Below are 23,182 nucleotides of genomic sequence, written 5' to 3' on the forward strand. Positions count from 1 at the left end.
GAACAACACACACACACACACACACACACACACACACACACACACTCCACAGACCAGTTAGGCTTCAAGCCCTGGGGGTCGAAAGGGCCGGGGGCGGGGAGGAGTGGGTTAAAGCAAAATGAATTAACCCTAGATTACAATCATGAGTTCATTAATCTAATCTGCTTAAATTCTTAATCTCCTTCAGGCACTTGTGTGCATAAAAGCATTTGGCTCTTCCAGCAGTAATGAGTAGCGGCTACAATTGTTATAAAATTGTGAATTACCAGCCAGTTTATGACTGTCAGACTTTGAGGTTACTCCAGGACGTTTCGCTGTATAAGAAAGAGACGTCTGCTTACTTGATAAATGAGATGCACTCAAATGTAAATCCCCTGTCAAGCAAATAATAGGAGAGGAAATAGTGGATAAAAGGGAAGACGGCTTAAAACACTGCTTCTCTCATCCACACAAATTCTGAAAGCTAAGCAGCAGCAGCAGTTTGTAATCTTCAAAAGCAGCTGCTGAGCGACACTAAGAAGGAGTTCAAAACAGGAAGAGAGGCAGAGGAAACCCGAGATGTGTGGCACCCACTCTGGTGGACTTCAGTCTTCTTGGTGCACAAACAAACCAGTGTTGTTTAAATCCATGAGGTTTTCTCTGCTGACTTCTATTACGCTTTTCCACAGCAGACACTGTGGCCTGTCAAAGCACGACAATCACTAATAACATTAGCAGAAATTCAAATCCATTTAAATTCACCCACTGGAACAACGTGAGAGCCTTGAAACTGACACACCTTAACAGAATAAATTGTTCACATCATCAGTCACACATGTCAGGGCATGTCCCAGCAAAGGCTGGCGCATAATTGTTACATTTTCTCACTTTAGTCTCTTTTCTAAAATTTTGAGTTGCAGACAAGTACAAGCGGGCTTGACTTAGACGACTCCTCACTGACCTGCTTCTCGTCCTGAGAGGCTGCTTGGATCCGAGGCGCATTCTTTATGAATTGTTGCAAACCTCACGAGTGCTTAATTCCTGCAGAAAATGCCAAGAATTCAGCTGAAGAAACAATCTCACAGCGCTCAACCTGCAATCATATGATCACTAAGACTGTTGTTCCAGATATTTTACTGATTGGCCGTCTTGTATGATGTGCAAAAATCCTTTAAGAACTTCAGTATGCAGTTTTCTTACTCTAATCATTAATTTTTTAATTCTTTCTCAACCTGTGGATAGTTTACATTCCAAAATTAAAATGTACACAGTTGATCTGTCCATTTTCTCCCACTTATCCTATTCGGCTTCACGAGGGGGCTGCTGCAGCCCATCCCACTGCATGGAATAGGCTCTGTTATCTACATGGTAGCTATTTTTGTGGTTTTCAAAAATAATCAAAAATTTGGGGATTTACTGCCACAATGTTTATTCTTGTGAGCATTATGGAAGAGTTGTGCAACACTGAGACCTCTGTGTTATAAAAATGGTGCAAAATAATGCAATAGCTGACCGAGTTGGAAAACAATCTGAAAAAATCTCAGTAATTTAAGCAAAATGTTTGTGTGGTTTCTGGACTATCTGTGGGTGGGGATGGGTGTGCTGGATGGACCTGTGACTTTCTGAAAACCTTCTAGAGAGCAGATTATTAAATCTTATATGATGTAACCTCCATGTAACTTTTTTACCTTTCATTCAGTTAAAAATCGTGGTTAGTTATTTACAACTTCACACCGCTGTCTTTCACAATCAATGCGTTGATTTTTTTTCTAGTAACAATAGTTATTTCATGAAATTATGTTTATGCTGTTCATCTCGGTCACATTTGACTCAGAGCTGGGTGAGCAGACTGGTCTGTGAAATGAAGGTCATTTTAAGTGATCTTTAGACTGTTTTGTGACATCAAAGTGTAAAAATCTCAGCAGCAACAGCTTTCAGGAAAACCTTTCTTAAACATCAGCCTGTATTACACGTGTAGTTTTAACCCTGTGCGCATTTACACCCAGCATCGATGCCGTCCTGGATAGTTTTTCTGTCTATCGTTATGTCGTCTTTTTTCACAGACTCCCCTTTTCCATTGTGTTGTTCCGCTAAATCCTTTACAAACACAGGCTGCTTGGCGTTCATTGATAGCGCTGAAATGGAGATTTTCTTCTTTACGCGCAAGCCAAGGAAAGGCGAGAACAAAGCAGGCAGGTGAAACATACAGTGACAGGTGTTTCGGGTGATTCATGGCGATGGTTTCTGAATATAATGACGGACACTGATCCAGGTTGGCTGGAGAATAAAGGAAAGCTTTGCGCTGATGCTTGAGCCCATTGGCCGGCGGGAGCAGGAGTGGGAGGAGCCAGAGGAAACACCACCGCTGCTGCTTCGACTCTTTCTCTCTGCGCTCAGCTCGTCGCTCTCCGGCACGCTGCTTGGCTTCACCCACAGAAAACAGCGAGCGGCTAACTTTCCAAAAATTGTTTTGTTTCGGGCACAAACCCAAGAGTGTGAAGACAAACAGATGGCTGAACCGTCTCCCGCGAGTTTAGGGTGTGATACAGCTTTAAAGTCGGGAAGCGGACTCGCCTGAAGTGTGCCACAACTTCAAACACAAACCCGACGACGGGTGGAAGTTGTAGCGGAGATAAAGAAAGGAGTCGGGATCGCTGCCTTTCCCACCGAGGTAAGATCCAACCGTACCACGGCGCTCGCGCGCGTTATTACTGAGCTGTAACACTGTTTCCTTTGATCTCGGCCGATGCTTTGCAGCTGCTAACTTGGGAGGAAAGTTGAGCGCATGCTGGAAGTGCTGACCAGAGTTTCACATTTACTGCACACACGCTGTTTCCCCCCCACCCCCCTGCACGGAAGTCCACCGTCCCTCTTTCAGCTGGGTTGAATGGCCGATTTAAATTTATCTGCTGTGAAACAATGGGCGCTTTAAAGCGGAAGATATTTATTTGGTCGTTTTCAAGTTATATGTGGGCTCTTTGTTAGCCCGCCGCGCCGTGCCAGGACAAGTGGGTAGCTGAAATATTTCCTAGAATATTAAACAAACCATATAATGTCACTCCCACTCAAGCTTCATATATAAACGATCAGAAAATGCCCCCCCCCCCCCCTCCTCTATTTCTCCCTTGTTGCACTGCGGTTACATAATTTTATCCTAGAGGAGCTGCTCTGAGGTGTCACATCTTATGTGGGCTTGAAAGCTCCTGTATGTGAGCCAGCTGAGAAACACAACAAGCTGGCAGGAATTTATTGGCTTTGCCGAGTTTGGAGGTGACTCACAGCCCTGAAATGGAAGAGGGTGGAAACACCCAGGTGTTGCTTCTAGCCTAACCTTAATCGTTGAAGGTTATTCTAAGAGCCGGTTGTTCTCACGGCTCTGACAGTGATGCATGCTTTATAGATTTTTGCACTGTGTAAATCACTGGTGCACTAACACACACTGGGTTTACGTGGGAGTGCGCCTTATCTGATCTCCTTTCATCTCTCCACAGTCTGAAGTCCGTTTCCGCTGCAGCCTGACATACTGATAAGAGTATTTCATGTACAGCCCATTCATCGGTGGCGGCAGAGTTTTTGTTTAATCATCAAATGGGAGGAGTGCTCACATCAAAAGATTTATATCTGGCCAACTGTAATCAAAATAGAATTAGCTGTAAGAGTAACTTATCCATGTTTTTTTGTCTCTGTGTTCCAGGTTCAAGTCAAGATGTCTGTCAGCAACCACGAAAACAGAAAGTCTCGCTCTAGTTCTGGCTCAATGAATATCCAACTCTTCCACAAGACGTCCCACGCGGACAGCCTGTTGACTCAGCTCAACCTGCTACGCAAACGCAGAGTCTTCACAGATGTCGTGCTGAAGGCCGGCAACCGTTCCTTCCCCTGCCACCGCGCCGTCTTGGCCTCCTGCAGCCGGTACTTCGAGGCCATGTTTAGCGGCGGGCTCAGGGAGAGTCACGACGGTGACGTCAACTTCCACGACTCTCTCCACCCGGAAGTGCTGGAGCTTCTGCTTGACTACGCTTACTCAGCCCGGGTCATCATCAATGAGGAAAATGCAGAGTCACTGCTGGAAGCTGGAGACATGCTTCAGTTTCACGACATCAGGGACGCGGCGGCAGAGTTTCTGGAAAAGAACCTTCACCAGTCCAACTGTCTCGGGATGATGCTGCTGTCCGACGCCCACCAGTGTCAGAGACTGTATGAGCTGTCGTGGAGGATGTGCCTGGCGAACTTTGCTACTCTCTTTAGGACAGAAGACTTCCTAAGCCTCCCCAAGGACAAAGTTCAGGAGCTCATCCTTAGCGAGGAACTGGAGGTGGAGGACGAGAGCCTGGTGTACGAGGCCGTTATCGACTGGGTCAAGGCGGACATGGAGCGTAGGCACAGCGAGCTGCCCGAGCTGCTGCGCTGCGTCCGCTTGGCGCTGTTGCCTGAATCGTACCTGCTGAAGAACGTCGCTTCAGAGGAGCTGGTGATGTGCCACAAGGTGTGCCGGGAAATCGTCGAAGACGCTGTGCGGTGTAAGATGCGGATCCTCCAGAACGATGGGATCGTAACCGGATTCTGTGCACGTCCAAGAAAAGTCAGTCAGGCCCTACTGCTGCTCGGAGGTCAGACTTTCATGTGTGATAAAGTCTACGTGATTGATAACAAGACCAAGGAGATCACCCCCAAAACAGACATCCCCAGTCCCAGGAAAGAGTGCAGCGCCTGCGCCATTGGTTGCAAGGTATTTAAGCAATGAATCGACTTAAATGTGTCATTTTTCTTTTATGACCCCTCGACGATGTAAACACGCTCTCTCTCTGTCCCTCAGGTCTATGTTACTGGAGGACGTGGATCTGAGAATGGAGCGTCCAAAGATGTCTGGGTCTACGACACATTACACGACGAGTGGTCTAAAGCGGCGCCGATGCTGGTAGCCAGGTTCGGACACGGTTCCGCGGAGCTCGACCACATGCTGTACGTAGTGGGAGGACACACTTCCCTCGCCGGATCCTTCCCCGCCTCTCCATCTGTCTCTCTCAAGCAGGTGGAACAGTATGACCCTCAGACCAATAAATGGACCCTCGTGGCCCCGCTCAGAGAAGGAGTGAGCAACGCTGCCGTTGTCGGCGCCAAAAACAAACTCTTCGCTTTTGGGGGCACCAGTGTAAACAGAGACAAATACCCCAAGGTGCAGTGCTTCGACCCCTGCCAGAACCGGTGGTCGGTGCCGGCCGCTTGTCCGCAGCTGTGGCGATACACGGCAGCGGCCGTGGTCGGCAACCACGTCGTCGTGATCGGCGGCGACACCGAATTCTCTGCCAGCTCGGCGTATCGGTTCAACAGCGAGACGTATCAGTGGTCAAAGTTTGGCGACGTGACAGCCAAGCGGATCAGCTGTCACGCTGTGGCGTCGGGAAACAGGCTTTATGTGGTCGGAGGGTACTTTGGGGCTCAGAGGTGCAAGACGCTAGACTGTTACGATCCAGCGTCAGACTCCTGGGACAGCGTGACCAGCGTGCCCTACTCGCTCATTCCCACTGCCTTCGTCAGCACATGGAAGTACCTCTCAGCATAGAGATGCACTGACGCTCTGAGGTTTTGCGGTGAGTAATTGTAGCTTCTTAAAGTGACGCAAACAAACAAGATGTCAATTACTGTATGTGTGCTATTCATAGTTCCCCTTTAAATCTTCAGATCATGTGTGGGACCTGGCTAGCATAAAGCACACTGTTACACAGTTACAGTTACACAGTTACACTGTTAGTTACACTGTTACAGTTTCACTGTTACACTGTTACTGTTACACTGTTACTGTTACACTGTTACACAGTCCAGGTGAATGCCTCTTTAAACCGTCCAGTTTAAAGACTCTTCTGTGTTTTCAGGGTTGCTAATGGTTACAGTGGTTACACATTATCTAGCTGCTGTGCCGGCTGGGTGTCGGGTAAACATGGAGGAGTCTTGGTTTAGAGAGCAGGAGGAATGTCAGTGGTGCTGATAATTACAGAGCGAGAGCTGCACAACAAGACCTCTGACACTGACGGGAGCGAGGTGGAGAGGCAGGCATCAGGTCTGTGCTTGTAGTGAATGGCAAAAGGGTGCAGGGAGCTCTGCAGGCCCAATGCTGCTAACGGGGTGCCTGTAACGAGGCAGTTTGAAAAGTCGATGCGTCACGTTCGCTGTGCTTTAGATAAGATCAGAGACATTCTGTTTGTTAGCTCGTGTGAAGCAACACTTAAGATGTGGACATTTTACAGGACGGGGAAACAAACAAGTCCTCGACTTGCTCCCAGGTTTTGAAGGATTTCAAAAAGGAAAAAAGAAAAATGAATTCCATACGTGCTGACGAGTTTTTCCCACGGTGACAAACAGTCAAACCAGTCATCAGGAATTCAGGAACAGAGAAAGTCTAAAGGGTATAAAAATATGACTGACTACAACAACTCAAGAATAATAGGAGCCAACTGGCCTGAAGGGAAGGCAGGGGCAGTTTTCAGTTTCATGCGAGTCTATCGATTGATGCTTTACTCCTGAGGCGTTTTCTGCTTTTACACGGTGCAATGACAAGCGCAGTGAGCAGCTTTATTTATTTATTTTTCACACGTTCCCGGTGGTTTGAAATTTCACGAGGCCCGTGCTGTGACCTTATTTCAGTTCTGGTGCGATCCATGGAAAACAGCTGAGTGCTGCAGTAGTTATTGAATTTGAAATTAAAGGGTTTTATCTTTATTACAGTAATAAAACTGTAAAGGAAAAAACAAGGAGGGGTTTTACGACACTGCAGCCAGCGGTCGTGTAGTTTAGCTTAGCACAGAGAGTAGAAAGAGCTAGCCTGGCTCTATCTGCTCTGTCTAAAGCTAACAAGAGTGTTTGCATGTCACTCTGCAAAAGTAACTAAAGTTAGAAGAGGTCCAACTAACTTCTACTCTTCATGCTAACTTAATTGCTTTCTACAGAGACTGTAAACAAAAAATGGACACGGCTAATATGACATCAGCCGTTTCTTTGTAAATGTCGACTACAACGTTTCAGTTTCAGTCGTCTGACAGTTGCCATCCCGTATTTTGGAAAAAATAGCTGTTGTGATGGAAATTGAAATTGTCTGTAGAGAGCAAATGTTTTCACTCCTGGCTGTTTTAATGTGGGAGTCTGAAGCCTAAGCAGTGACACGAGGATCTGTATTTTTGATGGCTGCACTGAGGACGTCAAAACAAGAAAACAAGCCGACTTCAGAGAAGCAGGAGTGACTGCTTGGCCTTCGGGTCTCCAGTTGTCCATAACCTCCATAACCAAAGTATAATCCAGGCATAAGTGGACTGACTCGCTTTTGGGGCCAGACTCAAGTGGCCTCTTGAGAAACTTCAGGTTTTGTTGCTTTGCGCTGGTTTTACTTTCCAGCCTGGGGGTTTACTGCTTGGTCTCCTCCAGCTTCATATGCTGTGCACCATGAGACTGAGAGATCGTGATTAAGAACCAAGTTGACTGAAACTAGACGGACTCGATCAGATAATCATAAATGCAGCGGTAAATGTGAGCTGTTCTTATATGTGCTTGACGAATGTTTGGCTAGAAAATAGCCAGAGTGGATACAGCTCAAGTTAAAATTCTGTGCATATTTTGTTATTTTCTGTTTGACAGACCCAGGTGCATCCTGGGTAAATCCTCCTCCCCCACAGTGCAAAAGCAACAGTAAAGGCACCTCCTCTTTTTATTCTGCCAGAGAGTTTGAAAGTAGAGTAAAGCAGAGGCGAGCGACAGTAAACAGCTGGAGATGATGGGGCTGGGGGCTTAGCATTATGGGGCTGCTGGTATGGGCCACTGTATCCATGGTAGCCAAGGTTTCTGGGCTGGGATGGAGACAGACAGGCTGCCTGTGAAAGATCAAGGAACCGCGTCTTTATGAACCTCGCAGTTACAGTAGCTGCCGTCCTGCTGCTGACTGCCTTTATGTTTAATTACTGCACAGATGGAGAAAGCTCAGATTTCCAGCTTGTTAAACACACTCCTTCCCCAGACCCTTGTTGACTTTCTCTCTCACACACCCAAGAAAGGAGGAGGGGGGCAAACACAAACGTACGCACAAACTGAAGGAGAGGAGGAGATAAGCGAGTAAGACCAGGAGAAGCAAAGCTATATTTTCCAGCGCTTGGCAGCCGAGTCTAACGCCTGCCTAAAAATACGTTGCTCCAAAGTTTTCAACTTTCAGCCGGGGTTAGAGAGAAGAATACTGTGTTTCTGCAAGTGTGTGTGTTTGTTTCCTCCCAGCAGTCTGGTGAGACTTTACACATTGCTGGCATTGCCCTTCCTAGTAAAAACCAGCCGTCCTCACTCTAATTTGGGAGGAATGAAGGTGTGGCTTGCTTTCCCATTAGTAAAGATTTGTTAATGTCGCCTTGTGGTTTGCGTGGCCTGTATGGGATTACCAGCCGTGCTGTGTCTTTCTTTTTCTTTTTTGTCACCACCTACTGCAGTTTGTTGCCCTGTGCATTTCCACCAGATGTGACTAACCGCAGACTTCAAGGCCAAGCCAGAACCCACTGTGGATGGGGGAAGAGTGTTTGTAAAGGCTCGTGTTTGTTCTGGGAATGGGAGTAAGAGCCTGTGACGTTCACAGACGGGTTTAAAACACGCAGAACTAAACGCGTGTAATTTTGTTTAGACTCGTTTATTTAGTCTTTTGGGAAATGATAAGCTGGATGGCATCCGGGGGGACAGCCTGGTCCGTCGTTGGTGCCAGACTACAGGCAGACAACACGTAACTGGATCCCGCTCTCTCACCACTGAACTGTAATAGCCTTGAAATGCCTGTTATGTTGCCTGAGCCTTTGCCCCCCCCCCCCCCCCCACAATTCAGCTTTTTAACGGCTTTAACCGACGGTCTTGTGAGGTGGGCATGGCTCTCTGTGATAGGGTACACCTGGAGAGGTCAGAGGTCACCGAGGGACTCCTTGGTGGTTTCTCTTCATCCCCAAACAGCTGCTGTGAAATGGAAAGGTCACGGTGGGATCGGGGAGGAGGACAGCAGAGGCCTCAGTCACTCAATACTAATGTTTTATTAATGCCTCGCTGTGAGGGCCACCAGGAGCACGGGCTGAATGAAGCTTTTATTGTGGCATCTGTGTACAACAAGGCCCGCCCCCCCAGCTCACGCACACGTGCACGTACAGTCAGAGTTAGCACGTGCACGCACACTTGGTCTCGGGTCCCTCGAGTAATCAATCTGCCACATTACAGCCCTCAGCACAAATGCTGAAATTTGCATAAACCTAATGGTGTTTTTATTGGTCTTTTCTCCACGCTGGGACTAACAAAAGGAGAAAAGGGAAGACGATGCTTAAAATGGCTGAATAATCACCCAGACTAATTCGATTAGACCCTTAAAAAGAGACGAGCTGTCATACAGTTACAGCGGCCCCCCTCAGAGAGCCAGCTGGGGAAGGAAACAGTGTGTCTGCCTGGTAATTAATCCAAATTGCGTAATATTTGCTGAAGTGGTGCTGAAAGTGAGGCTCGTCCAGTCACAGAGATGCTCTTTGTTTCTGCAGCGATTCATCAGGCGCGCCTCATTATGCTTTAGAGCCGTACCAAGATGCCTGTAAGCCGGAGCTCATTCCCAGAGTCCTTCACGCATCCCTGAAAACAATGCAAACTCATGTAAATGAAGTGACTGCGATTCATGCATCGGTCAATACGCTGCAGTTTCAGGTGGTCATTAGTAAACATGGCACAGACCTTGTTGCACACAGGGGACAGCTAAAGAAAGGACTGGGCTAAAGAAAGGACTGGCTTTGGTTCGTTGGGCTTCTTTTTCTTCTTTTTTTTTGGGTTGTATGGAAGCCCCAAACGCAATTTCATTGTTCTTGACAATGACAATAAATAAATAAATAAAGAAGATGCAGATGTGGGTTTTAGTTAAATGCAGCTTTTGCAACATGCCAGGTGTCATTCTGTGAGCCGCTCCTCTCCAGGTGTCTCAAACTGGACGTTGTGTAATTTCATGAGACAAGCTTTTGTGAAAACATGAGGCGAACCTGGCAGATCCAAGCAGAGCAGCATTTAGTCCCAGCCCATCTGTTTGGTCTGCAGAGGCACGCAGCAGTTGCTCTTGATTGGACGCACACAGCGCACCTGGATAATTCCTGGGTTACAGCTGTGTCTAATGAAGAGCCGTACTTTGAAATGTGGGCGAAAGGTGAACGCTGTAAACGATGCAGCACGGTGTTGCGCAAAACTGACCTTGATGTGACAGGTAACAAGGAAGTGACGGTCTGGAGTTCATCCAAGGTGACAGTGAGCTAAAGTTTGGTCATGTGAGACGAGGATATTATCTCTCAGTGGATGAACTAACCACGGCAGTACATTACCTCTTTGTTGCTTTGGTGTCTTTAAGCACTTGGTGAATGTTCTTCACTGTCTGGGCCGCGGTTCAGCTCGTCGTACCCTGGACGTGACGGCCTGATGCCGCAGTTCTTATGAAGCTTTGATAAACAGAGCTGTCACGGTCTGAGCAAAGTGGCGGCGTGTTTGGGTTTCATCATCTGCACAGCAACCGGTGCTGCCGGTGAGCCATGCACATGTGCACTGACAGAGAAAGCAGAGGCCTAAAGCTGCATGCGATGCAATGAGTGCTGCTGTTCTTGCTTTTCAAGGCAGGATGAGCTAAGCTAGCTGAGGAGCCTAGCTGTAGAGTCTTACTGAACCATGAACAGGTAAAATTGGAATGATATGATTATTTGCAATAAAGCCAAAAAAAGATAAAATAGTGGTTACAATTTAACAAAGCCAAGGTTTGTGTATATACAGTGTGTGTGCCAGTAATCACTGCAAGCTTCAGGCTGTTCAAATGCTCGACGGACGGCTTTCTCTTCCACGCTTGGAGCTCCACCCACCTGCTGTTTTAACATCTTCCGCTTGTGAAAAGCAGCCAATCACAGACGACTCATTTCACAAGGCAAAACTCCTCTGACAGAGTTCAAGAATAAATATCAGGAGGTGGAACGCAGCATAACAATAAAGCTCCTTTTCAAAGGAAGCTTTTATAGAGATTTGGAAATGTCACCGGCACGTCTGCTGCAGTGGTAGAATCAGCACGCTCGCAGCGATAAACAACTAGAGCCTGAACAGCTCCAGCCTATCACAGCAATCAAGAGTTTAAACGTGCAAACAAATATTCTCCAACTGTGTCTGACTGTTACGCTTCAGGCAAAGTATTCACAACCGTCACAGATGTGCGTGGATCAGTGAAGGCTTCTGAAGTATCATCGGGCTTTGTCAGCCGTGGAATTTAGAGTCTTTAGGTTATTCAAACAAACCCCCAGCAGAGCCCGAGTACGAACTCGCTGCCTCACGCTGCAGGCGGGTTATTAGTATCTCTGCAAATGTGCAGTATGCAAACCACCAGGTTCAGGTTTCTGTCCAGCGTCCCAAACATCCAGAGGACGACTTCCTCATACCGCCACGAGAGGAAAATTAGACAGTGAGGTTGCAGAGGAATATGAGATTCCAAAGAATTCATTACAGTGTTTGTATTTTTAAAAAATGCAGCTTGCAGATGCAGGAATTGCAGCATAAAGCCTCCTATCAGGATAAAGCAGATGGTTTTTGGAATATGTGCTTTTTATCTGAGTTCACTGAAGCTTATTTTCACTCACAGGTCCCAACTTCTGCACCCTCAGATATTCATCACTAAGCCACATAAATGGTTAAATGTTGCTGCGTTCAGAGGTGTTATTAATGCTCTGTGGCCAAAGCCTGATAAAACAGCACAGTGATAAGCTGCTGTGTAGCCTGGAGGTCTCTGCCTTCCTCTCCCTGAGAACGTCCAGGCCCTCTGGTCATGTGCCCGGCGTTCTCATACAGGGTCCTTGTACAGCAGAGTTCACGGGACCAGCACATTAATCCCTCTCTGTCTTTTTCCCTCAGATGAGCCTCAGAGTCTGGTATGCAGGAATGTGCCCCCCCTCGGCGGCTCCGAGGAGGAGGAAGAGGAAGAGGAGGGGGTTTTGCGTGTTCCCGTCGTTTCTCCATCCAGACTGATTCACATTATCTCCAACTGCACATGAGCGAAGGCCTGGAAACAGCACAGAGACTTTTGTTTTTTTACCCGATGTGTTTACTCGTGCTTCTTGTGTAACTTTGCCGTGTTGTCCCCGCGTCTGAAGTGGACTCGCTGGTGCGTGTCCAGCAGGGCCTTGTGAGCACGTCTCTCTCTCTGTAGCTGCTGTCGCTCTGTCAGCCCTGCACTGCTCGTCCGGAGACGTGCATCCTCTCACCAGTGCATCACCGCTCTAACTGACACTTTAGCTTGTTTCACCGCGAAGAAGGAAGTTGAGATGTCCCTCTTTGTCCCCGCCCACTCCTGACACTGTTTACTCAGGTGTAATTTATTCAGACTGAATTAGACCTTTGCTGCGGCCGGCATGTGCAGAGGGAGAGGAGACGTTTGGGGAAGTGTATGATTTTGTGAACAGAAACGATCTTCCTGTCTGTGTTTTTAGAAGTTGGACTTGGGCTTCCCTCAATCTTGCTGAGCTAAATTTGTATCCTCTTCCTAACTGAAAATACAAGCTCGCAAAAAAAGGAAGAAAAAAGAGGGAACGTGGCCCATCACGACTTGAAGGAGACACTCGTCTGTGTCGGCTTTCAGATGATGATTTCTGTCTGTTCTTATCTGTCTCAGGGTCATGTGTACTTGCTGAAGGAAGGGTTACATCTTTTGTTATCGCTCGTCTGAAAACAGATTTCATTCTAGTGAATGTACTTTTTTTTTTGTGATACAAACTCTTCTTTATGTCGTTTTGCCAAGTGGAAAATGTCTGATTGTGCTTAAAAGCGTCGGTCATATCTGAAACAGAAATGTTGCCAAAACCTGAATATCTAACTTTAGTGTTGTTATGGATTTAAATAACAAAACTTAGTGTGATAGCCTTGTAGCTGCAATAGTGATTTTTTCTTTCCGTGTCTACAGAAGTCTTTGGTGTGTATAGTTTTGTACATTTGCCTCGTAATTCATTTGTAGAAGGCTTTAAATTTGCACAACTCTCTTAATTGTCTTAATTTTGTATCTTTTGTCTTAACCCGGTCGGGTAGTGTGAGTAATCGAAGCCTTTTTGTAGCAAATCGTCAAAAATATGTTAATTTGCTCTCTGTGCAAGTCTCCGATGTATGGCAGTATACTCCAGATATACTGATATATTAAGCTATTACTGAAACAGTCTGTTACTACTTGTTCTATAGTTTGTTACTTTTCAATAAATGTCATCTTGTTGGACTCGTGCTCGTCCTCTGTGGAGTTCAGCAGCTGTACGATCACACAGGTGCTTCAGATAGTTTCCAAATGCAGGTTCGGAGCGCTTTTGGTATTTTACCAGCAACTGCTTCCTGCTCTCTGTGCACCGAGTCGTCGCTCAGATTAACTGCTCATGTTTGATCTCTTTGACAATATCACGCGTCAGGATCACATGGTATGTGAAGCAGAGAAGAAAACCCTTCTAAAATCACCATCAGAACGCTCAGATCTTTAAAATATACCCTGATGATTCTCACCAGCAGTCAGGAGATGCTCCTCCTGTGACAAACAGTGCAGTCGGGGCGTTGGGTGGGAGGAAGTGGGGCTGGCACGTTTGCGTAGAAGAGGGAGGAGAACCACCAGAGAGGAATGTACCCACGCTCAATGTGAGGGCGGAGCCTGTGAGTGCTGCCTGCAGCTCGAGGTTTGTAACAAACCTGCAGGATTTCCACTTCTGAGGTGTTTAAACAGTCGGGCAGCAGGGCTTTGACTTGTGCTTTAAAAGATAACAAAGTTTAAAGAGGACATTTAGAAAACTGTCACAGGAACGATAGACTTGACTGTTAACTCTGTAAAATAGCTCCACCACACACCCTGATATATGTACTTTTTAAAAAAGGAATTACTGCACAATGACAGATTTTAAGTTAGACATAGATCAACTAGATCAGAACAGAAAATACATGTTTCTCACACACACACACACACACACCTGTCATTAAAACAAAAACATTGCAATTGCATTATTGGATAGCCCTGCGACAGACTGGCGACCTGTCCGCGGTGTACCCCGCCTCTCGCCCTATGACAGCTGGGATAGGCTCCAGCGCCCCCCGCGACCTTGAAAAAGGATAAGCGGAAGCGAATGGATGGATGGATTATTGGATAACCTGCACTCGTGAATCAAGCATTCAAACAGGGACAGTGTTTTCGTTTTGGCTTTTTGGACACAGAGACTGTAGTTGTCACAGTTCGATGGCATCAGACTCCTGATCTCACAAACACAAAGTTAGAGAAAAAAGTGGAAAATCTCAGATCACAGTCCAGCTCGTCCAAGCTTCCTCCCCAGCTCTCACTCTCTGTCCTCTGGCTGCAGAATAACACACTGACTCTCAGTTTAGACCGTCACTATTTTCATCCCCTTCTGTTTTTCTTTCTGTTTTCTCCTCGCCTCGGCCTCAGTGGAGATGAAATGAGCTACCCTGACAATGCTTGAGAACGACAGATGGATGAAGACATCAGTGAGTGCGCCTGTGTTTGCCTGAGAGTGTCAGACACAAAGAGGGAGCTGGGAAAACAGATCGTCTGAAGGTTTTTATTTTCTTAGCATTGACTTCTTGTCTGCATAGTTCTAAATGTCTAAAAGGTTGATAAAAAAAATCCAAAAGACTCTCTGTACACCAACATGTTCAGTCTTTGCCTAACGCGAGTGACATAATGCAACAGCGTCGTTAAAATATTCCAAAGACAGACGAAGAAACTTCAAAGTGTGCTGTTACTGCTCAGCAGTGCACTGAGTGCTGTTAATTGGATGTAAGCAAAGACAAATGTGCCTCTGCAGCCGTTGCATCGTGGCTGTAACGGGCCGTGTCCAGTCAAGCATGTGCACACGTTTGTGCCACTGTGGGTAAGAGATTCATCAAAAGGTTAATTTATGAATTTTTGGAAACAATGCAAAGGCGCATTAAAAATGAAACGGCCTCTCTGAAAGGAGGCCTGGCACCATGAGCCGGTCGGTCAGTGGCTCCTATTGTGATGCTAACAGAACTTGCCGACAACACAATTAAACCACGGCGAATAAATAGACGTTTCAAAGTCCGCTGGACACAAAAGAACCTCAGACAGAGACACACACACTGGGAAAGGGGGATGGAAGGTTGGATGAGCTGTCATGACTGGATTGGAGGATATGTGGAGTCTCTGTTTATGTGTGTGTGGTTTTTGTGCACATATGCATTTATGCTTCATCCTCATGTGTGTCTGTGGTCGTGTGTTTGTGTGTGAAGCGGGGGGTTGTTGTGAACCCATAAGAAAAGGAGCAGTGAGGTGGAACGGACAGAGACGTTGCACTCTGCCTCACTCACCCAAATATTGGCATGCGTGCGCTGGCCTGAGACCCCCTCAGCTGGGGGCCGCGCCTGCTTTGGACAGGAACAAAAGGAGACGCCTTGATGACGCGTCGGCAGGAGGAAGCCCGATCGATGGATCAATAAAGGCCTTCTGGGCAGCTCAGATCTGAGCCGAGAGTAAAGGGGCTTTAATTCTGAATTTTAAACGCTACAGAGGGGAATAAATCAAGGCTATCGGTCTGCATCAAGATTGTTCAAGTGCTTAAATCTTCATCTTAAGATGCTTCAAGGCTTCCTATGATCTCGAGATATTAACGTGAACGGCTCCATTATAGCTCACCTGGTTTAGGTGGCCTGGGTTTGATGTCATTTCCTCTCACTCTCTCCCTGTTTTCCAGTCTACTGTCCGCTCTGTCCTGTCAAATAACATTTAACATGATCCCCCAACTTGCATACAAAAACTTGCAATCGTTTATAAGAAAAGTTACAAATATGTGGTCCAAGTGCAGACGCACAGGGGAGTTTGCAGACTGCATGTCTGCATGTGGAAGTTTGTCAGGACTGAAAAAATCAGCAGGCGAGTCGAACTGCAGAAGGGAGGAAACGTCCCTCCTTCACTCTTACATAAGTCTCCCTGGTTGCACAGGCACAAATCAATCTTCATCAACCGATGCCCCGCCTCACCGTCTACCTCGTTTTACTACTGAGAAAATGACCACAAGCCTGTCCAGCCTGTAAGAGTATACAATTACCAAACAATGCCGTCCCCCGTCTCTGTGCCGTCTCTGCTACTGGTGTCAAATTTGTCCTTCTGTCTCCCCCCTGTTATCCCCCCCTCCCCCCTCCATAGCTGCGGGCATCTCTGCTGGCAGCCGCTCCACGGCTTCAGAGCTGGCTGGGTAAGCAAATGAGGAGTAAACAGAGTGTGAGACAGTCAGACAGTCTAACCAGTGGAGCGAATGCAGGGGTTGTCTCGTCTCTGCTTTCTGTGTGTGTGTGTGTGTGTGTGTGTGTGTGTGTGTGTGTGTGTGTGGGGCTCTGAGGAGCTGACAGGTCGGCTAGCACCAAGCAAGGCAGAACTGAATCTCCTGAGTTAAATGTGTGCTGGCAGCAGACTGAGCCATATGCAGAGTGTTGTGTGTTTGGAATTTAAAGTAAATATACATTAAAAAACAGGACATTTGATTTAACGAGGTGGAATTTAGTCTTAAAACTAGAGGTGGTCTGATACCAGTACCGATATTGGTACCAATATGAAATGGGGAATAAAAACATGTACAGTGGAATTACGAAGACCCCATTTCACGATAAATTCAAGTTAGGAAGGCTGAACTCTGATTGGCTGAGCCTACAATGCCCACAATCATGTGACAACCCCTTGGCTTCCGTACTTGCGCTTCGCTGTTCCACTTGAACGATTTATTGTTGTTCTAGTTAACAATTAGCCAATTAGACAACAATTAGAAAATGTGACGTCATTCAGGGGTAAAACCGCAAAGAATTCTGGGAACTCGTGGCAAGCGGTACTAGCGCACGCAGGCTTTCAATCGAAATCAGTTATACAGCGATAAAAAGAAACACAAAAATGTCAAGAAGCTGTTGTATTATTAACTGCAATAGCCGGTCGCATGACAGCCACGGGAAGCCGACGGGTAAAGAGATCGGTTGTTATCGGATTACGTCGTTGAAGAGAAATTGTTCGAGCCATGTTTCCGAAGTAACAAAGAGGCGACGGATGGTCTGGATTGCAGCCATTCAAAGATCAAATATAACGTCCCAGAACACTCCAGCTCACAGGTTAGTCTGCTCCAAACATTTACACGAAGGTCAGTGTTTTTTAGTAGTTAATGCGTCATTTTCATAACATAATTGGTGATATAGGTTACAAGCAAGTCTGGCGCTGAACAGAAATTGTCGCGCTATGCTCCTTTGTTTATTGTGCATAAATAGTGAATTGTCCTGACACAATATTGTGTTTCGCTTCTGTTATTATGGTACATTGACAAAAACATATACTTTTATTCACAGGATAAAACAGTTGTTTTGTATCACTAATTGCCCAGTACGATTACAGCATACAGTCTTATTGTCACTGCTACATTTCTGTGATGCTACCAGAAATTATTTCCACTACTAATTAATTACCGTTGAGCTCAAAGGTCCTATTAATAAACGGTTAAGGAATGTGTATTTATGACGACGATTTGTGAGACTGGTAAACTTATGATACGTACGATGGTCTTTCGTTCTACACGGTGCATTTCAAGGTCCTGCACCCATCCGTCGGTAAACTGTACCTGGGCTTGTTGCAGTGACCTGAAGTTACTAAACTTCATGAGTGTGTGCACTCACTCCAAGAACCGTATGATTATAAATCTGAGCGTGGTGAAAGTTGGGCACTCTGTCCACTCTGTGTGCTCGTAAGGGTCTGACCCGTTCACTCCTTTGATTTTTTTCCTCGTATCTTTTCTTTGACTTTTCATCAAGTCTGTCTTTGTACGGACTGGCATTGTTTCCTTCGTTTTGTACAGAACCTTTTTGGGGGGCAAAGAAAAAGCAAGAAGGTATTGGAACCAAGAATGAATGTTTTGCGGCGCTGCAAATACTTGCGTTTGATGCATTGCTTTCATTGTTTTGCCACTAGTACCCGGCATGCAATGCACGAAAGTCACGTGGTCTGTCAATCTATCGTACAGCATCGCCTCACTCAAAAGGCGCGATGGGTGCTTCGACTTACAAAAGACCCTCGGGAACAAATTCATGTCGTAAGTCGGTGTTTCCACCTGAAACATGCACTATGAACAACATCTACAGCTGTTTGTGTGTACTTCGAAATCACAGTGATCATTATTGTTGTGAGTTAAAAGTATCACTATCGCTGTTATTGGTAACGGCTTGTTATTTACTCCTACATTTAAGCTTTTATTACCTCCAGTCTGCAGCTTTGTGAAAGCTTTGATTTAATTGCATTTTTAGGTAGACTTTAATGAAATCCAATACAGGTGTTCTGCCATGACGTTCAGGAAGCCTGTAATCAGCTTTGTCCTCCAACGCTTCTATAAATGGAAAGAACAATAAAAAGTAAACACCTATGCGTGCAGTGTTGTTTGGCACCTTTAATTAAGATCTCAGTGACAAACACACATGCTGTGCAGCTGAACTTATGCATGCGTGACATTGGAAAAACTGCATTCACATGTATGAACATTTCACTCTGCGCCTGTTCCTGTAGACTTCTGCAACCTTTGACCCTCCCTCTCTCACTTTCTCTCCACCAGATTAATTTCTGAGTGCAGCGAGGAGCTGTGGCTGTGAAGGAGAGAGAGAGGGAGATGTGAGCATTGTGATGGAAGCATCCAGACTTGCTACAGAAATAGCTGTTTACACAATGCAGTAATTACCCAGTAAACTGCAGGGGAACGAGAGGAGGAGGACACAGCCCATCAAAGCTTTCAGGTCTTTGATGGGCTTCATATATTTGCTTCCTTGCACTCAGGCTCGAGCTCCACCAAACAAGCATCTTGCGTTTTACTGCTATTTGCCTGCAGATTCAAATTTCAAGTCGTCATGACGATAACGACCCCTGATTGTGGGTTGGTCCAGACTAAATGGTACTAAGTGCTGCACTTACTGCAAGTACAACTTTGGGGTGCTGTATACATACTCAAGTATTTCCATTTCCTGCTTGTGCTTCCACTTGGCTCCATATGGCAGGAAAATGTTACACTTTTTATTCCTCTGCATTTATCTAACTGATGATCTATAAATAAAAAGTCAAAGTTTATTATGTAGCACATTTAAAAGGCTAGTGTACATCAAAGTGCTTCACATGAAACCGCAGTGCGGGCAGAACAAAGAACAAATAGTACAATTATACTTAAAACTGCATTAACACGGCGTGCTGCAGGCCGAATGAACGTCACACTAATTTGAAAAAAGCTAAGTTAAACTAGTGTGTTTTTAAACGGGATTTGAACGATTGAATTGATTCCGATGTCCTGATGTCAACTGGGAGATTATTCCAGAGTCTAATGGCAAATGCACGGTCACCTCTGGTTTTTAAACGAGACCTTGGTTGCATTAGGAGCAGTTGGCTGGAGGATCTTAGTGCTCTCTAAAAAAGACATTTGTCCAGAGCTGCAGAGGCCCTGGAGCAAAACCTTAACTCTAGCCGATCTTCTGACGAGGCGCGACGCAGGGTTCACCCTGGACACGTCAGCGAGCTGTTGCAGATATTTAAGAGTTTGGCTTCTGCAAAGCTGTCTTTATACGGCACTCATGCTGCTGGCACGTGCAGCAGAGTGACGGGTCCTCTGAGCTTCTTCAGTGGTTTAACTGCACAAAACAGCAAAACTGAGAAAAGTGCAAAAACTTTCATTGATGTTTTTCAGCTTTTCTCCTTCAAAAAATATGATTTCAAGCAAAGGTTCTGTATAAAATGGGATATTAACAAAATATTTGCGTGCCTCTCTAAAAAAAAATAAATCAATAGAAGTATTTTATAGATTTTTCTCCTCCGCTTTGAAGACAAAGGTGGGAGGACCATGTGAAGTGTGTGCGTTGGCAGAGGAGCGGTATGCAGTCACATCACAAAGTCAACACGGGGACAATTTCATTCACAGGAAAAAACACACAATGGCTTCATCCGCCGATCGTAGCCGATGAGCAAAGACCGTGGGCAGAGCGGAGTCGAGCCAGCGGACATTCCAGGCAAGCCGGGCATTTTTGGATTCGTGTGGTACAAAAAGATGCCTTTCTCTTCCTCTACCAACTAAAAACACTCCCAAGCTCCTTCTTTTATCTCATGCACTGAGATTTTATTTCATGTAATTGCCATTTCCTCTGAGTCTCATTAATAAAACAGACATGAATTCCCAGTCGGCACGGAGCCAGGCTCAAGGAGGGGGTTGCTCAAGGTTGGGTTGGCATGGAAGGGGTTGATAGGTTGCCCGAGGTGACAAATTTATGCTCACACACATAAAAACACACACGCAGCCTCTCCAATCAGAAGCCCCCTTTTGCTCAGAGAGACGGGCATCAAAAGCATCGTCCACAGCCTGATGAAGGCCTCGGAGCTGCAGCGTGGCAGATTTAAACCCGCCCTCTCTCACACACACGCCGCAGAAAGTCCCACCCAAACAGAACTATGAAAACAAACCACAAGTGTGCGTGCGCGCTCGAGGCGACCCCTTCTGCTGAGCCGTGTCTGGCTGACCACTCCGGATGAGACGTGACACCGAGGATGAAAAATACAATAGAGACACTCAGATGTGTCAGCAGCATCTGTCTGCGTCTGGGCCTGACGTGTGTCGTCCTCCCTCCTCATTCACAGCAGAGCGCAGAGGCTTATACAAAACTAATGGAGCAGACACGCTGCATTAACACTCTCATGGATGTATGCACACATATAGAGACAGACAAACAAGTGTGAGTGCAGAAGGTGCCATGTGGCAGCTTCATGACCTGCATCTCATCTCAGACCCCTCGAATTCCCCCGAGAAGCTCGCTCTGCTTTTGATATACAAAAATAATTTTCCCAGTCAGGAGGAAAGTCAGGAGGAAAGGCCCGGCGGAGGCCGGGCGCTGCAAGCAAGCACACCGCTGAATGATTCATGACAAATCTCACTGTAGCTGGGCGCGTTGTTCAAGGAGGAAACTGAACTGACGAGGTTACGTTCAAAGAAGGCGAGGACCCAGCTGCTGCTCTCTGATTGGTTACACACACCATTTCCCAAAGGGCCGAGGGGAGGAATAAAGAGCAGGGAGAGGTTTTCTTTACTAACAATAGAGCAGTCTGCCTTTGTGTGGAACAGGTTCGGGTGCAAGTTACAGTAGATGACCGAGCCGAGTGACAGTAAGGTGTGATCCTGCTTAATGCAAATGAAATAAGATCCGTGGATCAAAAGAGACACTGTGTGATTTAAAGTACACTGTTCATGCGTCTGCACCATGAAGAGCGGTTTCACAGCAGACAGTGTCGCCGCTGTTGCATCAGGTAAATTCAGAGGTGATGAAAACCTCGGGACACTCACAGCTGTGTTAACTGTCGAGTAGGAGATACTTGGTGGCGTCTGCCTGGAAACTGAACTTTGTCTTGTTTGTCTAATAGAAGTGAAGCTTATGGTTAAGTTAAGATCTGTAATCAGTCATCTGCCTGCTTTCCTGGGTGTTCGGCTGCTTTTGTTACCGCTTTCAATACCGACGTCATTATTCTAGTCCAATCATCTTCACGCCCACTTTCTTTGAACCAATCAGGCGCCGCTTCTCATGGTTTAAATCTGTGCCCTCCATCATTCACCTCTTCATCTTCACCACCACATCAGCGTCTAGACTCCGGGTGGTCCTGCCTTAAACCCTGTCGGCACCATGATGGTGACACGCTAGCATCACACAGCTGCAGACTTGTGGGTTGACCTTACACCTTCTGTTGAAATCAGTTTTAGGCCATTTAAGTAAACTCACTGTTCAAGAACCCAGTTTGACATCATCTCAGCTTTGTGACACGCCGGCGTCAGCAGACATGGCAGAGTGTTGCATTTAAACAACACGTAATCAGTACTCGGGGATCCAGCTGCGCTCCTGCTGTTTATGTCACATTCCGACCCCACCATCCCAAGTCGAGACTCATCAGAGCGGGCGACTTTTTCCAAGCTTCTATTTTGTCTAATTCTGGTGAGCCTGAGGGAAATCAGTGTCCTGCTCTGAGCTGACAGGTGTGGTCTTCTGCGTTGTGCATTCAGAGATTCTCTTCTGCATATCTTGGCTGTGACGAGCGGTTATTAGAGCCACTGTTGCTTTCCTAACAGCTCCAACAGTCGGGAGATTCGCTTCTCACATCTGGCATCAACAAGGCATTTAAACCCAGAGGACCGCTGATCACGGATCGATGCTACCAGTGCTTAAAGTAGCTGAAATCAGCTGCTCGTGATTTGAAATGGATGTTTAACACTTGCAGGAGAAACCACACTTTGATTGCTTTTCTTTTCAACATAAGAAGGAAACCTTTTAATGAACTCATCTGCTAAATTTTCTTTTGCCTATAAAGAATAGGGAATACTTTTGAAGGTTGAAGTCAGCAGCAATGCGAGGCATGACTTTGCTAATGTTTAACTTCAATATCCTGATCTAACCTTAGCCAAACTGCTTTTATTACCTGAAGCAAACTGTGTACACCCACATGCAGCTCCATCCCTCAAACATGGGTGCAGTGGCTGAACATAGGCGAACAGCTCAGGTGCTCGCAGGAACTGATATGCAGGTGTGATGTGTTACTGGGGCTGAGTTTGGGGGGTTTTGCATTATTTCGAGTCTCAGGGCCCGTTCACACTTTTTCAGTCATGGTCTCAGCTTTGTGACAACTTTCCTCATTGGATTTGTAGAACTGCAGGGATGCAACTCTATAGAGGTAATTGCTGCAGTACTACTGAGTAATTATATAAACAGACTTTTAGCAACAAAATAATTTTCCCTGCGTGCAGGAAATCCACCCGGCTTTGTCCTAGTCTGGTGTTTGCCGTTACAGCAGTTAGTGGCCTTTTGGTCTTTTGGCAGCGTCTGCCCGTCTCCACTCCCCCACTCCACCCGCCTTCCCCTCATCAGCAACAGCCGCCAGACAGCCAACCGATCCTGCCAGCTCTGGTGGGAGGCTGGCGACTGCTCCGTTCCAGCTCCTAAATCAGAGAGGCTGTGTTTAGATCCCCCGTGTAGAGCTGAGCTGCACTCGCACCGGGAGCGCCGCTGTCTTCAGGGTGAACGAAGGACGATGCAATTATTCTCTCCTGTTTATCCTTCAGATTTACGAGCCTGTTTAAATCCTCACCTTCTAGTTACATTTATAAAAGACTATGAAACCAAACCC

The 23,182-nt window shown here is 46.3% G+C and overlaps 1 protein-coding gene across 1 annotated transcript; it reads left to right on the plus strand.

Annotated features, from left to right (window-relative positions):
* Window positions 1-2,296: 2,296 nt before the first annotated feature.
* On the plus strand, window positions 2,297-13,237 carry enc3 (ectodermal-neural cortex 3). Its single transcript, XM_082524596.1, has 4 exons — window positions 2,297-2,650; window positions 3,674-4,708; window positions 4,796-5,570; window positions 11,890-13,237. The coding sequence occupies exons 2-3, from the start codon at window positions 3,686-3,688 to the stop codon at window positions 5,540-5,542; spliced, it is 1,770 nt and encodes a 589-aa protein (XP_082380722.1). The 5' UTR covers window positions 2,297-2,650; window positions 3,674-3,685; the 3' UTR covers window positions 5,543-5,570; window positions 11,890-13,237.
* The last annotated feature ends 9,945 nt before the right edge of the window (window positions 13,238-23,182 follow it).

This window comes from Aulonocara stuartgranti (assembly GCF_965226115.1).
Source record: "Aulonocara stuartgranti genome assembly, chromosome: 23".
NCBI classification, from domain to species: Eukaryota; Metazoa; Chordata; class Actinopteri; order Cichliformes; family Cichlidae; genus Aulonocara; species Aulonocara stuartgranti.